General features: G+C 34.2%; 3 protein-coding genes across 6 annotated transcripts; 2 read left to right on the top strand and 1 right to left on the bottom strand.

Moving 5' to 3' along the window:
* The first annotated feature begins 1,315 nt into the window (after positions 1–1,315).
* LOC110618114 (germin-like protein subfamily 3 member 4) lies at positions 1,316–2,387 on the top strand. Its single transcript, XM_021761167.2, has one exon. It carries the CDS (start codon positions 1,638–1,640, stop codon positions 2,295–2,297), a length of 660 nt encoding a protein of 219 aa, XP_021616859.1. The 5' UTR covers positions 1,316–1,637; the 3' UTR covers positions 2,298–2,387.
* Positions 2,388–2,500: 113 nt separating this feature from the next.
* Positions 2,501–7,250, top strand: LOC110617086. 4 transcript variants are annotated; one of them, XM_043957260.1, is made up of 12 exons: positions 2,501–2,806; positions 2,894–3,069; positions 3,182–3,305; positions 3,382–3,518; positions 3,658–3,805; positions 3,985–4,163; positions 4,299–4,539; positions 4,672–4,770; positions 4,994–5,139; positions 5,321–5,428; positions 6,024–6,112; positions 6,510–7,250. In XM_043957260.1, exons 4-12 carry the CDS (start codon positions 3,390–3,392, stop codon positions 7,018–7,020), a joined length of 1,650 nt encoding a protein of 549 aa, XP_043813195.1. In that variant the 5' UTR covers positions 2,501–2,806; positions 2,894–3,069; positions 3,182–3,305; positions 3,382–3,389; the 3' UTR covers positions 7,021–7,250. The 4 variants fall into 4 exon arrangements, with proteins under 4 accessions (XP_043813195.1, XP_021615384.1, XP_021615386.1 ...); XM_021759692.2 differs by having other exon boundaries at positions 2,941–3,069; XM_021759694.2 differs by having other exon boundaries at positions 2,941–3,069; positions 5,003–5,139.
* A 2,282-nt stretch (positions 7,251–9,532) lies between these two features.
* Positions 9,533–15,192, bottom strand: LOC110617656 (respiratory burst oxidase homolog protein C). Its single transcript, XM_021760600.2, has 12 exons — positions 14,431–15,192; positions 14,175–14,334; positions 14,029–14,077; positions 13,772–13,885; positions 13,256–13,681; positions 12,785–13,168; positions 12,605–12,700; positions 12,391–12,506; positions 12,192–12,294; positions 12,018–12,094; positions 10,508–11,049; positions 9,533–9,962 (listed from the first exon to the last, which is right to left on the bottom strand). Exons 1-12 carry the CDS (start codon positions 14,984–14,986, stop codon positions 9,853–9,855), a joined length of 2,733 nt encoding a protein of 910 aa, XP_021616292.1. The 5' UTR covers positions 14,987–15,192; the 3' UTR covers positions 9,533–9,852.
* Positions 15,193–15,719: the final 527 nt, after the last annotated feature.

Consider the following 15,719-nt stretch of genomic DNA (forward strand, 5'->3'; position numbering starts at 1 on the left):
ACATAAGAGATTAAGAGGAGTATCTGTACTTATTTTGAAAAAAATGTTTCAAAAAAATTGTTTAATGGATGGAGTTTTGAAATTTTACATGTATGTTAGACGTTTAATTGTTTAATAATTTATTACTTTAAATTTAAGAAATTAATGTACTCACATATTTAGTATGATAATAAATAAGTATAAATCTAAAAATGTTTCAGATTTATACTCCTCCAATTCTTGGCTTTCATTTAAAAAAAAATTTAAGAAATTAATTAACTTTAATTTCTAAATAGTAAAACTATAATGATAATTATAATTTAAAGGGTAAATAGTTATACATTTTGATTTAAAAAACTATAAATTTATGAATTTTCATATTTATAATTAAAATTTTAATTTTAGATAAAAAAGTAATTTTTAAATTTACAGTAATTATAATAACTTTTTAAATTAATTTTAATATAATTTCAAAAAAAATAATTTTAATAAAATTTAAATTAACTTATATTACATATTACATATCAATATTATTATTATATAAACAGTTTGATTAATTAAAATTAAATCTCAATTAAGATACTAAATTCTTAATTTAATTAAATTTTAAAATTATATAATTGAAATACTTAAATCTCTATTCCTTAAATAACAATTTTAATTGAAAATTTTAAGTAATTATAGCTTTAAACTTTTACCTAAAATTTAATTTAAGTTAATTAAATTATTTATATGATAAAAATAATAACATATAATTTAATTTAAATATAATTAAAATTAAATTTAAAAATTACTATAATTACAATAAATTTAAAAATTAAGATTTTTTATTTAAAATTAAAAATTTTACGGGGATTTTTTATTTAAAATTAAAAATTTTAACCGTAAAAATTCATAAAATTGAGGTTTGTTTGGGCTAATTAGTCTTTTTCTTTTGTTGCCAAAGTAAATAGTTAATCACATTTAATAATATAATAATGTGTATAGTAGGTTCTTTTGTAGTTGCCTCACATGATCATGTGGTGTTAGTGCAGAAAAAAGAAAAAAAAAAGTGATAAACATATTTTTAATTATTAAAAGTATGAGATTTAAACTTTTTTTTTTTAATTTCAACAAAATATTTAAATTTTTTTAATAAAAAATCGAGTCTACTTGTAAAGGTATGAATTATAAAATAAAAAGTTTAAATATGTCTGATTTTAACTTATCCAAAAAGTTGAAAGGCAGGTGTCAGTCTTTATTCCTTAAACTAATTGACATAGTCCACTATTACCTTTATATTCAATTAGTTCCGACTTTTTGCTTCTTCAAGTTTTTCTTTTTTTTTTAAATCCGAAGGTCATATGTTGCATTCAGTGGTACCACTGCGAGTTGCTTTCCTGTTATGGCAAGAAAGCTCTCAAATTCAGGAATCTGAAAGAAATGCAATATCAGCAAGAAACAGTTGCATACCCAGCCGGCTTTAGAGTTCAGATAATCTCTCCTTTAAGCAATGCTAGCTCTTAAATCTGCTTACAAGACAATCTATTTCAAATCTAGCAGTGAACTCCAAGCCTCAAAATGTGCCTTTCATTTCATGCAACTTCTAAACAAAAGCATGTCTATATATTAGCAAAAGAATCACTTCTTTACTTCAGAAAATTGCAAAACCCAGCAAGATGAATTCCGCCTGCTTCTTTCGCATGATCTTGTGTGCTTGCATCAACATCTGCTTGGTATATTGCGATAATCTCCAGGATACTTGTCCAGCAGCTACTGCAGGCAAGCAGTCTATCTTCATCAATGGTTTACCTTGCAAGAACCCAGCCAGCATCACTCCATCAGATTTCAAGTCAACAAAACTGAGTAGCCCTGGGGACACAGACAACTTTTTCCGATCCTCAACAACCATTCTCACAGCCGCAGATTTCCCTGGCCTGAATACCCTCGGCCTCTCAATTGCCAGGACAGACCTTGATGTGGATGGTTTGGTGGTGCCACAATCCCACCCAAGAGCCTCTGAGTTGTTGTTTGTCAATGCAGGAGTGGTGATTGCTGGATTTGTCGACACCAACAACCAACTTTTTCAAAAGATTCTCAAGGAAGGAGATGTGTTCGTGCTTCCTCGGGGTCTGCTTCACTTCTGCCTGAATGCTGGGAATGAGCCTGCCACCATTTTCTCAGTACTCAGTAGCCAGAATCCAGGGGTGGTGAGTGTCGCTGGTGCCATGTTCGATTCTGATCCAGATATGATAAACAAGCTAGTGAGGAAAATAAGATCTCTTTCTTCATCACAAATTATTAGCTTGGAAAATGCCACTCTATTCGAACTTTATTAGAATATCAAGGCGATGCAATGAGAAAAATAGTGTTTCATATAATGTATCATTTATATTGTTTAACAATTATTTATGATAGTTTTGATTTTATATAAATTTTAAAATAAATATTTAATTCAATAATTATGAGATTTATATTAATAAAAAATTGATCTTATACTAAATATAGTATTAATAAAGATGTGTTTAACTTGGAAAAGTACATGCTCAACTATCAACTTCAAATGGAGTTCTCTCAAAAGGAAGAAAATAATTCAAATGAAGGTTTCTTCACTACTTTTCAAAAGATGCATGGGGAATTTCGTAATTCCAAAAAGTTGGGGGGGGTCAAATGGATGTTAACCTGATTCCCCCCTCCTTGCAAGTTGCAACATACAGGCATTTGAATAGCCATTTCATATATCCGCGCCAAACAGTAGTCCAAAGAGGAAGAAGAAGAGATGGCAGTAACATGCTTTGTGTTGGATCTATGCAGTCTATCGCCTCCATTGCTTAGAGACCTAAAGCAGGTAACGAAGCAATCGAATAAAACCTTCTCTCTTTCTCTCTCTCGATCCTTCAATCTATCAACGAATTCATCTCTTCTCTAATGGCAGTTTCCTTTTTTGATTCATTGATCGACGGAGTTGTGGATTGTGGTCAGTGCTTGTTGCAGCTTGCAAATTTGTGTGCTATTTCATCGCCTTCGTCGTCCCGGCATCAATCTTACTCTCTCAGAGATAGGATAGGCTTGTGTTATGTCTTGAAAAATCGTGTTTCCTCAACTTGTGAGGTATTTTTATCTTTAGGTTGTTTGTATTATTTTCCTTTACTCTTTTTAGAGAAACAACAGTCGATAATTAGCAAATGCACAAATCTATTAACGATTTTTTATGTTTGAACAGCTAAAAATCGCATATAGTCCTAGAGGAAATTTCAGTCTTCGCGATTTCCATCATGCCGTTAACAGCGTGCCTGAAGGTTATTTCTTGCCTGAAATCGATGATTCTGGGGCTCTCCGGTCGGGCGGTATATCTCTTTCTGTCTCTGATGATTTTTGTCGAGCATGTTGATAATTTTGCTGATTTACTTCGTGGATTGCTAGTGCACGCTATGTTATCAACTGTTTTAAGTGATCAAGTTCTATACTCATGGGGAGATAAAGATTTGATGAGGAAAGTGATTGTTCTGAGCTCCTGCTGGCATGAGAAAATAGACTCTGCCATGAAAAACACTCTCATGGTAAGTCAATTATCGTGCATATTATTACTCGCTCTCAGTGTCTCTCTCTCTCTCTCTCTCTTTTTCTTTTTCGGTTGTGAGGAAGGGGCTACATGCGCATGTCTTTTGATGACACTAACTCCAGGTTTGTTTTGCTTAGCAGGATGCTGCAGATAAGTGTGTTTCAGTGGAGTTTGTTTTGTTTGAACAAAGCGCAAGTCATCTCAGCTATTCGCAGGAGAATATCAACTGCTTGGCAAGAAGTTTATCTGATCTTGACAATTGCTCGTTTCAGACTTTTCTCCCAGGTAAAGTCTTTCTGCCCATGATCATTAGATTATTTTTCAGACTTTCTCGTTCCTTGCAATTGAGCTCAATATTTCTTGGATGTCAATAGTTTTTATTATATACGTTAAATAGGAACAAGACAAAATATGAGATTCCTTATGCAATTTGTGTTTTGCATTAACATCAATCAAATTCGCAGACAGCAGAGTATTTCATAGTCTGGTGAAACGATGGCTACTGGGATTAAAGGATGACACGGAGGAACTTTTGCAAGCTCATTTTATCTTTAAGAGCAACCTTGTAGGCTCTTTGAATCAGATAAGCACTAGCTTGTCTATATCTGTCAGTCAAATTGTTGACGGTTTCACTGCTTGCCAGGTATTCGTTACTAGCGCTTAGGCTCTGTAACGTATGAGATCATGGTTCATATCTTTCCTGTCTCTTTTGTCATTCCATTTTCCTTCTTGGATAAACAATCATCAAACATTATGAATGGTTGTACTCTGCCTATAGACATGTAGGTGTCACGGCATTGAGTTAGATAACGCCACGAAGTATAAAGTTGAGTGTCCTGCTTGTCCAATTACTGGCCACAATCTGGGAACCTCCGATGTGATTGAAAATTCAGTGAGAGTTGGGGATAAAACAATCTTGTTTATGCCCTCTTTTCAGAGCACAATGAAGCTTCATCAAGTTTCTTCACCCATTGAATTCAACATTATTGAGAGAACTGATCTGGGGTCTCTAAGTGAAGGTAATACCATATTTTTCATCTATCTGATCTCTGAAAGGGTTTTATTATTTATGGATAAATAAGGTGAGATTATAGTAAAGACTAATAATAAATGCTTTGCTGCTAACTTTCCCTTCTTGTATTTTAACGCAGGTGTTATATTTGGAACCTCATATCTTGTGGCTCCATCAGCTTGCAATGAGATGGAAAGTTCTTCAGATGAAATGTATCAATCTGAATTGAATGCTCAACGTGTGTGCAACGCCTCTCTCTGATATGTATATATATATATATAAATTCCCTTTTACTGTGTATATGTAAGAGAATACGGTTCTCCCAATTCCTCTAATTTGCGATATTTCCAATTTTATTTTGAATCATAATGTGATTTGGTTTCCTGGGAACATTTTTGTGTATTTCTTTCTTTGCAAATCTGTAGTGTTTCAGCTTTCTAAACTGGAACATAATTTGGCAGTTTTTCAAGAGATTTGCAGCTCTTTGCATTCAATGGATCAGGGCTTGGTATGTTCTTCATATTGTAATGTGGAGACCATGCGGGTAACGGCATTCCACTGCTTTTATATTCTACAGCCTTCCAAAAACGGACCAATGCTTCTTAAGGTGAGTGTTGACATTCCCCTTCCACCCCCACCTCTCTTTTATTGAATGAGTATTGCCAAACAGGAAATTATCATTTTTTTAATATCCTCTGCATGCGTGCAGACGCACGATAATTCTGATTTCCCTTGCCTTTGTCCTTTTTCTTTGTCCCTTCATAACAAATTACTCGACCACTATGCAGCGTCTTGCAGGGTTAGAGGAAGTCTTGCCTATACCTGACATCAATCAATTCATTGCTTCTTCAGTGTCTAAGGATATTCAAAATTCCATTCAAGCTTCTCTACTAAAGGTTGAATTTTGTCTTGGTCACTTCCTTTCCTTTTTTGGTTGCTTTAAGTTGAATTTAATTTATCCCGGGTTTGCATTATGCTGAGTTTCATCATGTTATGCATGACTGTAGGAGACCATGAATTTTCCATTAATTGCTTGACAAAATTCTCAGCTAGCTGTAATGATATGGCAATTCTGAAGAGCTGCTTACAACTTGAGCTCCAAGCAACTTCAATTGTAGGTTATTTGGGAAAAGGGTTTGGTTTTTTGCATGATGCTTTGATCTACACAATAGGAAGAGAGACTGTGGAAAGCTTTTTTTTTTTCCAAAAAGATCTTTTGAGGAATTATATCCACACATTTTGGGAATCTCATATCATCAAGATATTAATTTCTTGCTGCTAATGCATAAGCTTATAGTAAACAGGAGGATAGTATAAGCTGATAACCCTGTTTGATCAGAATAATGGCATCCATACTGCACCTTGTTTAGTTAGATGGCTTGAGGAACGCCATCTATTTAATCATACCAATATTTGATTACAATAATGGTATCCAATTCATCTTTTTCCTTATTTTTCCTTTTAATTCTTTGCCTTTATTGATTCCTGCAGATTGAATCGAGAGACTACAATCCAGTCCAGCATGAGAGAGGCTTCCATCAAAAGCTGAATTTGCTTGTAAAGGAGAGCTTACAATTTGGGTAATACTGTACTTGCCAGCCTTTCAAATGATATGCACACATGTACAGTATATTTTTCTAAGAATATGCTTAACAGAGATTTGGACATTGGACCGGACAGTAAAATGTAACCAATGTTCGGAGAAGATGCATCTCGAGATTGTTGGAAATATTGCAGGCGCCCTATCCCCACATTAGTTTTTATCTCTAGAGCATCCAAATTGAGTTTATCTTATGGCTGCTTTAGAGAGCCGATGCAATATTAATGTGTGGATAACCTATTTTATAGAGTAGTTCTATAATATTTATGAGACTGCAGCTTAGTTGGACATCTGTATTCATGATCAGCATCATCAATAATTGACATGCAGTGGAAGTTTTCCTGATATTTGCCTTCTTTACACGGACAATGTTCCAGGTCAATTCTACCTAAACAGAATGAGACAACATCTGAACTGAACTCAAACCAACGAGATTCTTCAGAAGTTATTTTACAATCTAATTGTTTAACAGATACTGTAGTCGTCGAAGATGATTCACCACTGTTCAATCTGACAGCTAAAGAAGACAAAAGCACGTCTTCTGTAGCAGAAGAATGGGAGCAGCTGGTTGTAAACGGAGCCCCAGAGATATTCTCTTCTCCTTGTTTTTCCAAGCCCAAGACAGATATATTAGTTTTGTCTTCACCTGTAAGCAGTAAGGAGCTGGAAATAAGAACTTCAAGGATATTAGAGAGACTGGAGGTGCCTAGAAAGCTGAAAACAAAGGTAACTTCACCCATTGTTACAGGCAGCATCCTCACAACATGTTTGCCAACAAAAAGGCCTCTGATCCCATTCCAGCAGCCTTCCCAAGCAACGGACCAAAGCTTGACTTCAAGCCAGTTATTGAGACCCAATTTCCAGAGAATAAAGAGGAAAATTAAATGAAAAGAAGGCTGTTCTTACTGTGGAACAGACCACATATATGTGGTAGGTGTGTGCGTGCTCTTTCCTGCAGTCTTGCTACATAAAACATTTTGTTGTATGAACTATGCATGAGGCGGCACTGTGGAACAGACCACATATACGAGGTACGCGTGTGCGTGTGCGTGTGCGTGCTTTTTACTGCAGTCATACAACTTAAAACATTTTGTTGTATAAATCAGAGTTTTTGTCAATTTGGGGTTGGATACAAAAAATTTGCTCAATTAAGGGAAAAAAATTTGCTGATTTGGACAGGCGCGCTTGTTGCGCTGGGCCAAGTTTATCATTATTTTTTTAATTATTAATATATTATAATAATATATTTTATTATATTAATTTAATAATATTAATAATATTTTATTTTTTTATAATAATAAATATTTTTTTTAATTTTTAATATATTTTATTATTAATATTTAAATAAAAAATTATTGATACTATATAATTTTATTATTATAAAATTAATATTATATTGTAATTATAATAATATTATGATACTGCAGATATACCGATCGCACAAATAATATAATAATTAAGTAGAGTATTGTGATACGAAAAATTAATATTAAAGTATTAAGTATAATTAAGTAGAGTATTGTGATACGGAGAATTAATATTAAAGTATTAAGTTATGATTGATGCAATTGTTTGGACTAATTTCAACTAATCAAATTAACACTAAAATTTACAATTTAATTAAAATTACAACTATTTCAAAAAAAAATTAAAATTAACAAAAGTAAAGCAATTAAAATAATTAATTTTAAATTAGTAAGAGGAAATAATTCGCAATTGAAAGCAACGAGATGAATTAACTAAAATCAGCAATTAGTTAAAATTAAAAATAAAATATGGGAGGCGATTTCAGATATTTGAATTTTACACTCTAATCAATTTGGATTTTTTAAATTTCTATTAATTCATAGCTATTCTATTTTTTGAAAGAATTTATTTTAAAATTATCTTAATTCTCTTTGAAAATATTAAAGTTGTCTCTTAATTAAATCAATTCCTACTTTTTAACTCTTGATTTAATAAAAATTCATTAAATTCTTTAATTAATAGTAAAACCTTCTAATACCTTTAGTTAATTTCTTGAATTTAAGAATACAAGTTTTAATTCTAGATCTTCACCATTAATTTTCATTTCAATTTATCAATTAATGATTAAAACACTACTTTGATTAGCCAAAAACTAAAGCAAGAGATAATACTGAAGGAAAAAAATTAAAATCAAATATCAATTAATGATTAAAACACTACTTTGATTAGCCACAAATAAAGCAAGAGATAATACTGAACGAAAAAAATTAAAATCAAATACTTAACTCAAAATTGAAAATTAACACAAATTCATTGATTAAAATTAGTTCAAATTCAATATTAAAATAGAGTATTACCAATATTTGAAATTTAAAAATTTACTCACTATTCATGGTATTTAAAAAAAATTCAAAATAAAACATGAAATTAATAAAGGAAGAAGAGAAACCCGAGTGAAGGACTCTTTAAACGATGAGAATCCATGCCCTAGGAGCCTCCGTTGGTGAGTTGCAGTAAAGCGGCAGCAGCTTGCTCGGTCTCTCCTTTTCATTTCTTAACTAAAAAAACTATTTATATTCTTAAAATGTTGCTCTAGTTGAATAGAAAATATTGTCATGTTATCATCATGAGTGGCTGAATTTATGTATATTAAAAATAATTGAAGTGATACAACTGTTTATATCATTGTCTGCTCTCTTGAAATAAATAATCTCAAAACTTAATTGACATTTTTTTTTCTACGAAATAAGAGTGTGTAATACTCTATTTAATATATTTTAATTATAAAAGAAGCTTTTAAAAGAAATTAGCTCAAAAATATTTTTAATTAGTATTTTGCATTCATTTCTGCCAGCACAAGTTGTGTTAGTGATTGTGCCGCAGCGAAAATGGTCTGGTCCCTGGCATGCGGCGGAGGTGGGCACTGGCAGATCGTAGTGATAAAACAAACGGCTTTGATATATCGGGTTTTTAATTGTATTATTAAAATTTACTTTGGATAAAAATATTTCAAAAATATATTAATTGATGCATAAGTAAATAATTTAATTTTAAATTTTAATACTATATTTTATAAATATTTCAGATGTTATCACAAACTATTTTTTTAATCTCCAAATTTCAATTGCAAACAGGTTATAATTCTTTCATGAACGAGATATGATTTGCGAGGCCGAGGGAGGGTCTTTTTTCCTCCTGAAAAAAAATCCCTTCTATTTATACCATAATAAAAAGATTTTCCATTTTTTATAAACGACAAGGCAAAGGTTGTCGTTTACTCATCTGTACTTTTTTTATTTTTATAATTCATTTTTTTCCTAGGCAATTCTTGAACTTCTCTATTACCCTAACCCTGAAAGTGCTGGGTGATTAAAGAACTGGACAGCTAATCATTAATGATTAATTTAAGAAAAAATAGAAGAGCAATAATGTACGAAATAAAATCACCGTTCTTTAAGATGTAAAAGGAAGAAAATCACCAACTGTTATGTGGGCTGTGAAGTCTGAGGCTGATTGCCCCTTCAATCACATCATGCAAATCACTATCTTTCATGCATCATTTTTACCAGTTGTCTATTGAAATCTAAAGCAAACTTAAATAAAATATTAAAGAATTACATTATTGACAGACTTGAAGGTCAACAAAAGGGGCAAAAATCTTTGTAACGTGCTAGCAAGTTGGATCTTGCTGGAGCTCAAGATGAGTTGGCCTCTCACGTTTTCTCTCTCTTTCTCTTCCTCATCCTTAGGAAATTAGAAATTTTCTTTGTGAAAATCAAACTTGGTACTTGTCTTGTGTGAGAAATCCAAAGCTAGGTGGCGTAGCTCTTTTGTAAGTGCTGGTGCCCCACAATAGAACACCCCTGCCATAACCATTACACAAGAAACCAGTCAATTTTTTCTAAGAATATATAAATAAAACAAAACGGAAGACTTTGCATTATATAAAAATATAATCCTCACTTCCTCAGGATAAGCATCGGTAGATTGATATGGTTTCTAGAGTATATACCTTTCATTTTTTTTTCCAACTGGTCCCAGATAAGGAAAATTATTTATTGATGAATTGACATAAAGAAAAACAAACTATTGAAAGCAAGCTCTCGCAATTTGAGGTTAAAGCTTTTCATAACAGAAAGGGAGACAAGCAAGTGCTGATCAATTCTTGAAATAATACTAATTTAATAGTATCCTCATCACCAGGAAAAAAGCACTACCACCCACTACTAGCAACCCACTATTAAGATATCACTGAAAAAGACAATTGGTTTTACCCAACAGGTTTTGTAATAATTGATAGAAAGAGCATAGATAATGCATAAAAAAGTTGCTAAAGTGAAGACAATAACTAGAAGTATAATAATTTATGTGCTAAGTTTAGTAAACTAACAAAAAGAAATGAGCTTACCAACTCGAGAATCTGGGTGATTAAGGGCAATGCGTTTGTAGACATTCCTCCAATTAGGCTTGGCAAAGTGAGACTTAACTCGAGTTCCAGAGACAATATCAACGCCATTCTTGGCATGGTGGAGAGACTGAAGCATGGCAATTAGGGCAGACCTTGCATCTCCTTCTTCATAAACACTAGTGCAATAGTTATGGAGCTCTATGACATGGTTGTGGTCTAATTCAGCCACTTCATTCATCACCCCTTTAAACCAGTCGAAGGAGCCTTGTTCCCTAGTCACCCAATAAAAGTATGCCCTGCTTGTCTTGAACTCTTCTCTTCTTCTCAGTGCGTTGCTGGGACTAGGTGTTTTTGCAAATGTACCATTTTCTATTGAACCCTCTGCTTCTTCTTCCATGGCCCTGATGTTGCTTACAATATCCTTCACAATGCTTATCATTGGAGTTGCTCCAATTCCTAGACCTACAAGCAGAAGCACCTCATATTCCTTGTAGTCTTGTGCTGGTGCTCCATATGGACCGTCAATCAGAACCCTTGGAAAACTGTTCATCACCGTATATTCGTTAGAATTATTATATATATATATACAGATATCAAAGACATGATCTGGTGGTTGTTAGGTGTCCCTATGATTAATGGGACAAATTGCATTTGCTTTACTGTGAAATTTATCCTGTAATCATCAATTAAGGTGCGTTTATTATGTTTAATTAAACAGATTATTTAATGTAAACAAATTCCAAAACGCAGTTGGCAATCAGTGGCAGTGTTGGTTGACTAATCAAGTACATGAACCATAATTTTTTCAAACTAATCAAGTCATCTATAGTTTAATTAATCAGGAGAATGCAAGTCTTTCAAAAGACGCTAATCCTGTTATTTTGTCTTCTGGTGAGGTAGTCATGTTAGTAATTGGTAAACGATAAAATCAATACCAAATCAATTGATGATGGAGGTGTGTGATATCTCATGGCAGACAGATGAAGCCAAAGAATCAAAGGTGGAAATTAACTACCACAATGTTCTGTAATTCTAATCCTAGGTAGAAAAAATTGAGGAAGAGATACAACACGTGTCAAGTGCATTACTCTCTGGCAACTGCAAGTAGTTGGTGGGTCCTCCTCATTTCACTTATTCTTACCATTCATTGTCTTTTATATATATGAATGTGTCTCAAGTTGCTAACCATTTGTAAGCTACTGCCAAATAAATATATAAAAGACCCTTTCAGCCAGCTTGCTTAGCTGGGAATTACATAATTCATGGATATCAATTTCTCTTCTTGGGTAGGTATTATCAACAAATGAGATTTTTGTAGCCAACTGCCCAAGATTCACCCTGAATTAGAAGATTGACCTAATGGCATACTTGTCTGAAGGATGGCAACGGGTCTGATATTTTTTCTATACCTAATTGTGTATTATCAGATTTGAGATAGAGTTGGACTGATTTCAGATTTTATATATTGGTTACTCATTACTTAAATTTAATCCAAGTTCAAAGGACTCACCAAATTGGATTGTTGTTTCCTTGGAAGCCGTCAGCTCTGAGAAGTCCACTTTTCCCGGTGTCAGGAGGTTGGCAAACCTGGTGTCAGAGAGAAAAGAGGAATATTAGCCACCATAATCGCCATGAGAAGGGCAGTAGGAAACTTGAATGTGTTTATAAATTAAAAACCACATGCCTGTGAGAATACAGTTTTGAGTTGCCTTGTCCAGTCACCCAAAGTTCTAATGTGAACACTTAAATAGTCATCTCCAGGAGCAGAAGTAATGGAAAATGGGTGCCTGTTAACATGTGATTTACCTTTAAGTAACAAGCAAGTAATGATATTTTACAACAAATAGTGACTAATTAAAAAAAATTGTTGAAAGTTTTCTTACCATTCAAATGGAGAAACAGCAGCACAATTAACAAACATGTATTGTCCACTCTTGTATCTAAATCCTGGAGGCTTTGACATGTGAAGTGCCAACACATTTCCAGGATAAATAGCCACCTACAAAATCAAAAAACAAGAACATCAAGCAAAATTTTTAGTGATTCTTCTTTTTTTTTCCTTCAAAACCCAACAGTGCATAAGAATCAATTTCTTACCTTTTTTATTGTAACAGGCTTGATACTGGACCTTAGTGCTCTGGTTAATCTTTCACTGGCATAAAGAATCACAGGAACAGCTAAATACATCCATGTCTGCCAATACACAGGGAGAGGTCAATGTAGCTAATCTGAAGAAATTTTTTCAAATTGAGGTGATTAATTAGAGAAGTTGCTTACCGTTTTTTTGTACCATTTATGAGTGAGATATAGGTAATGACCATGCACAATGAGCAGAGCGTAGACAATGACGAAGAGATGGTGAGAGTACCAAAAGGCATTGAAACCGGTGAGCTTCTTGAGGAAGGTTGGCAGATTGAGTCTGTTACGCCTGAACCAAGGGGTCGCTAGTGTAAAGGCTATCGCCATTAATATCACCATTATGATTCCAGTCACTCCCTCTACTGATTTGACAAAATGCCAGTAGCTTGAAGGTTGATCCCCAAAGAATGGCTGCATAAGCTTCCACTTCTCTTCACTTGCTTGAAGAAGCCGAGGGAAGTCACAGGCTAAATGAGAAATCCCATGCAGACCAACTCCAATTGTAATCCCCACTGCTATCACCTAATGAAAAAAAATAAAATTAAAGAAACCCATTATTTGTAATTGGATTTTGATGCCAACAACTCTGTTTCTTACAATAGAAATTACCTTGTGGAAATTGAGGTTGTCATCAAAAGGAACTACAACACCCAACTTGGTTTTATTCCTGAGCCAGGTGATGGTGTTTCTACAAACTGGCAGTAATATTAAAGCCATATTCAACTTCAGCGTTTCGGCTGCTCCCTTGGCAACGCAGACACATTCCTTCATTACCACGTAGGCTGCTCTGTGTTTATACTGCACATATTTGTAAGCAAATAGGCCAGCCATAACCCCAATCCACAGAGCTATCACCCACACTCTCTGCCAGTTGTCTAAAATGAAGTACTTGATGTTTCTGCAGAATCCAATAATTGGATTTTCATCCATTGAAGGCTTAAGTTTCTGGCTGAGCATTTTGCTCAGGTTTTTGCTCTCTCCTACTCTCACAGATTGGTTTGGTCCATGCATTAGAAGCATTTCCAGGTTCTCTATCTGTTTTTGGAGCAACGATCAATGGGATATTAGAACTTATCCAAACAAAAGAGTGAGCAGACAAGTATCAAAAAACTTTCTGTTATTTACCATGATATATCCATGATTTTCTGGATCCAGCTCTTCCATGATCAAGGCTGCATATTCCTCTGCTTGTTTTTGGATATTTGAGAGTTTATTGGCAGAAGCGCTAAGGGTAATAATCTGTAAAAAAAAAAAAAAAAAAAATTAAAATCTTCTTCTGATATGAAGCACATGATCCGATGCACTGATAATAATGAAAATGCTTAAAACCTAAAGAGACATATAAGTCAACTTCTGGGTTATTTGCATCTTTGAACGTATACCTCTCTGACTTCCTCTTCTGTGATTCTGCCATCAGCATCTTTATCCACCCTGCAATTAATTTTCATCACTTTTCAGTTTCCTTTCCAGAATCATCACTTAACTGCATTATACACTTCCAAGAATTATATTTAAAACTAGACATTACATTTCAAAGAAAGTTTGAAGCCTGGAATCGAAGCTCTGGTCTGAAATCTGTTCCCAGAATTCCTTCAACTCATCTTTGCTGATAGAATCACCCTGTATATTCCTCTTCCGAGCCAGTGCATTAAACAACTCCCCTGCAAATTCCTTCGACTCCTTCATTCCTGCGCACAAGTTTACATGGATTTAACAATCGTTAGTCCAATTGAAAACTTAATGCTGGTTGGTAATTAGGCAGGTTGATTTGCAGTCATATGCACCTATGCATTCACAGAATCGCGAGCGAGGAAGCAAGCCATCAGTGGAGGCAGTAATTTCATCGAACCGCTTCTCCACACCATCCCACCCTGCACCTCCTTCAGTCTTGCTGATAAACTTAAGACCCTTCAAAGCATGAGCAGCTGCAGACTTGGTCCTGTCAAAGCGACGACCAGGAGGAGGCCTCTTGGAGAAAGAAGTCAATCGCTTTATTTCTTGAGAAACCTGCTTGATCCTAGCAGAAGCATTCCTCGCAACTTTTGAAGTAGATCTTTTCTCGAGACCCCTACCAAGTAGAGTCATCTCGCCAACTTCTTCGCCCCCTTTTGCAGTTTTCACGCTGTGGACAGCCACAGAATCATCGCGGACATCCAGTGTGACCTCCACATATTGTTCATCCTGGGCTGAACTGGACTCCGGGATATTGAACCTGGCACTCTTTTTTCCTCCTTTCTTGTTAAGAGGTCCGCTCATGGGACCACTGTAAGCTACCTTTTCAGCAGATATGAGCTCTGTATCAGAGTGACGATGCTGGTGATGATGATCTTCCCTCCCCATGTCCTTCACCTTGCTTTAGTTTATTAGATTGAAGCTGTATTTAAAAAAAGCTGCGAGTATCAACTAAGTTGTTTGTGCAGAGAACATCAAACGGAAAACACAAACTATTACAGCAGGATTCTGGCAAGACTGGATTAGCAAAGAAAATGAAGCTAGTTTGTTTTGTTAGTTTCTTTTCTTTGCAAGGTGGACATGTCTCTTTGTTATATGAATATATATAGAGAGGTGTGGAAATGTAAAGAACTTTATTTATTTATTTATTTTGGTAAGAATGCGGAGAAATTAATTATGAGATGAACATGGGATGATTATTTAATATAATCATATTGCAATTAATTAAATCTTAAAAGGTTTGTTAGAGATGGACAATAATTATTAAGAATTATTTAATATTTTTTAAAATAATAATAATAATAATTATGGGGTTCATTTAGTTTTGCCAGTTTTGTAACATTGGCCTAAGCTGATTAGAAGCTTCCTTTTTTTTTTTTCCACATTTTCACATGTGCATAATTTCCATTTTCTTAATCATTTCCTAGCAAAGTAGCAATCCTTTTTGACTCGGAGTTAGAGCGGCCATCTGTCCGGCGAGACCAGTTTATCGACAGAAACCGGTGGTTGAGAAATGGATGAAATCTGATTGGTTCTGATTCAGAGTGACCTCAACAACGGCAATGGGAAGGGAGGGCAAATAGGAAATTTGACCTACTTAGCAAATTGTAAAAAGTATATT

Source organism: Manihot esculenta, chromosome 6 (genome assembly GCF_001659605.2).
Source record: "Manihot esculenta cultivar AM560-2 chromosome 6, M.esculenta_v8, whole genome shotgun sequence".
Classification (NCBI taxonomy): domain Eukaryota; kingdom Viridiplantae; phylum Streptophyta; class Magnoliopsida; order Malpighiales; family Euphorbiaceae; genus Manihot; species Manihot esculenta.

Coding starts and splice junctions, on each gene's coding strand:
- LOC110618114 (XM_021761167.2), top strand. CDS start 1,638: ATGAATTCCGCCTGCTTCTTTCGCATGATCTTGTGTGCTTGCATCAAC.
- LOC110617656 (XM_021760600.2), bottom strand. CDS start 14,986: ATGGGGAGGGAAGATCATCATCACCAGCATCGTCACTCTGATACAGAG. Junction 13,169..13,255: donor ACAACCTCAATTTCCACAAG/GTAATTTCTATT, acceptor TTTTTTCATTAG/GTGATAGCAGTGGGGATTAC. Junction 12,507..12,604: donor AGCCTGTTACAATAAAAAAG/GTAAGAAATTGA, acceptor TTGATTTTGTAG/GTGGCTATTTATCCTGGAAA.
- LOC110617086 (XM_021759692.2), top strand. CDS start 2,738: ATGGCAGTAACATGCTTTGTGTTGGATCTATGCAGTCTATCGCCTCCA. Junction 3,306..3,381: donor TGGGGCTCTCCGGTCGGGCG/GTATATCTCTTT, acceptor GTGGATTGCTAG/TGCACGCTATGTTATCAACT. Junction 3,519..3,657: donor CCATGAAAAACACTCTCATG/GTAAGTCAATTA, acceptor TGTTTTGCTTAG/CAGGATGCTGCAGATAAGTG.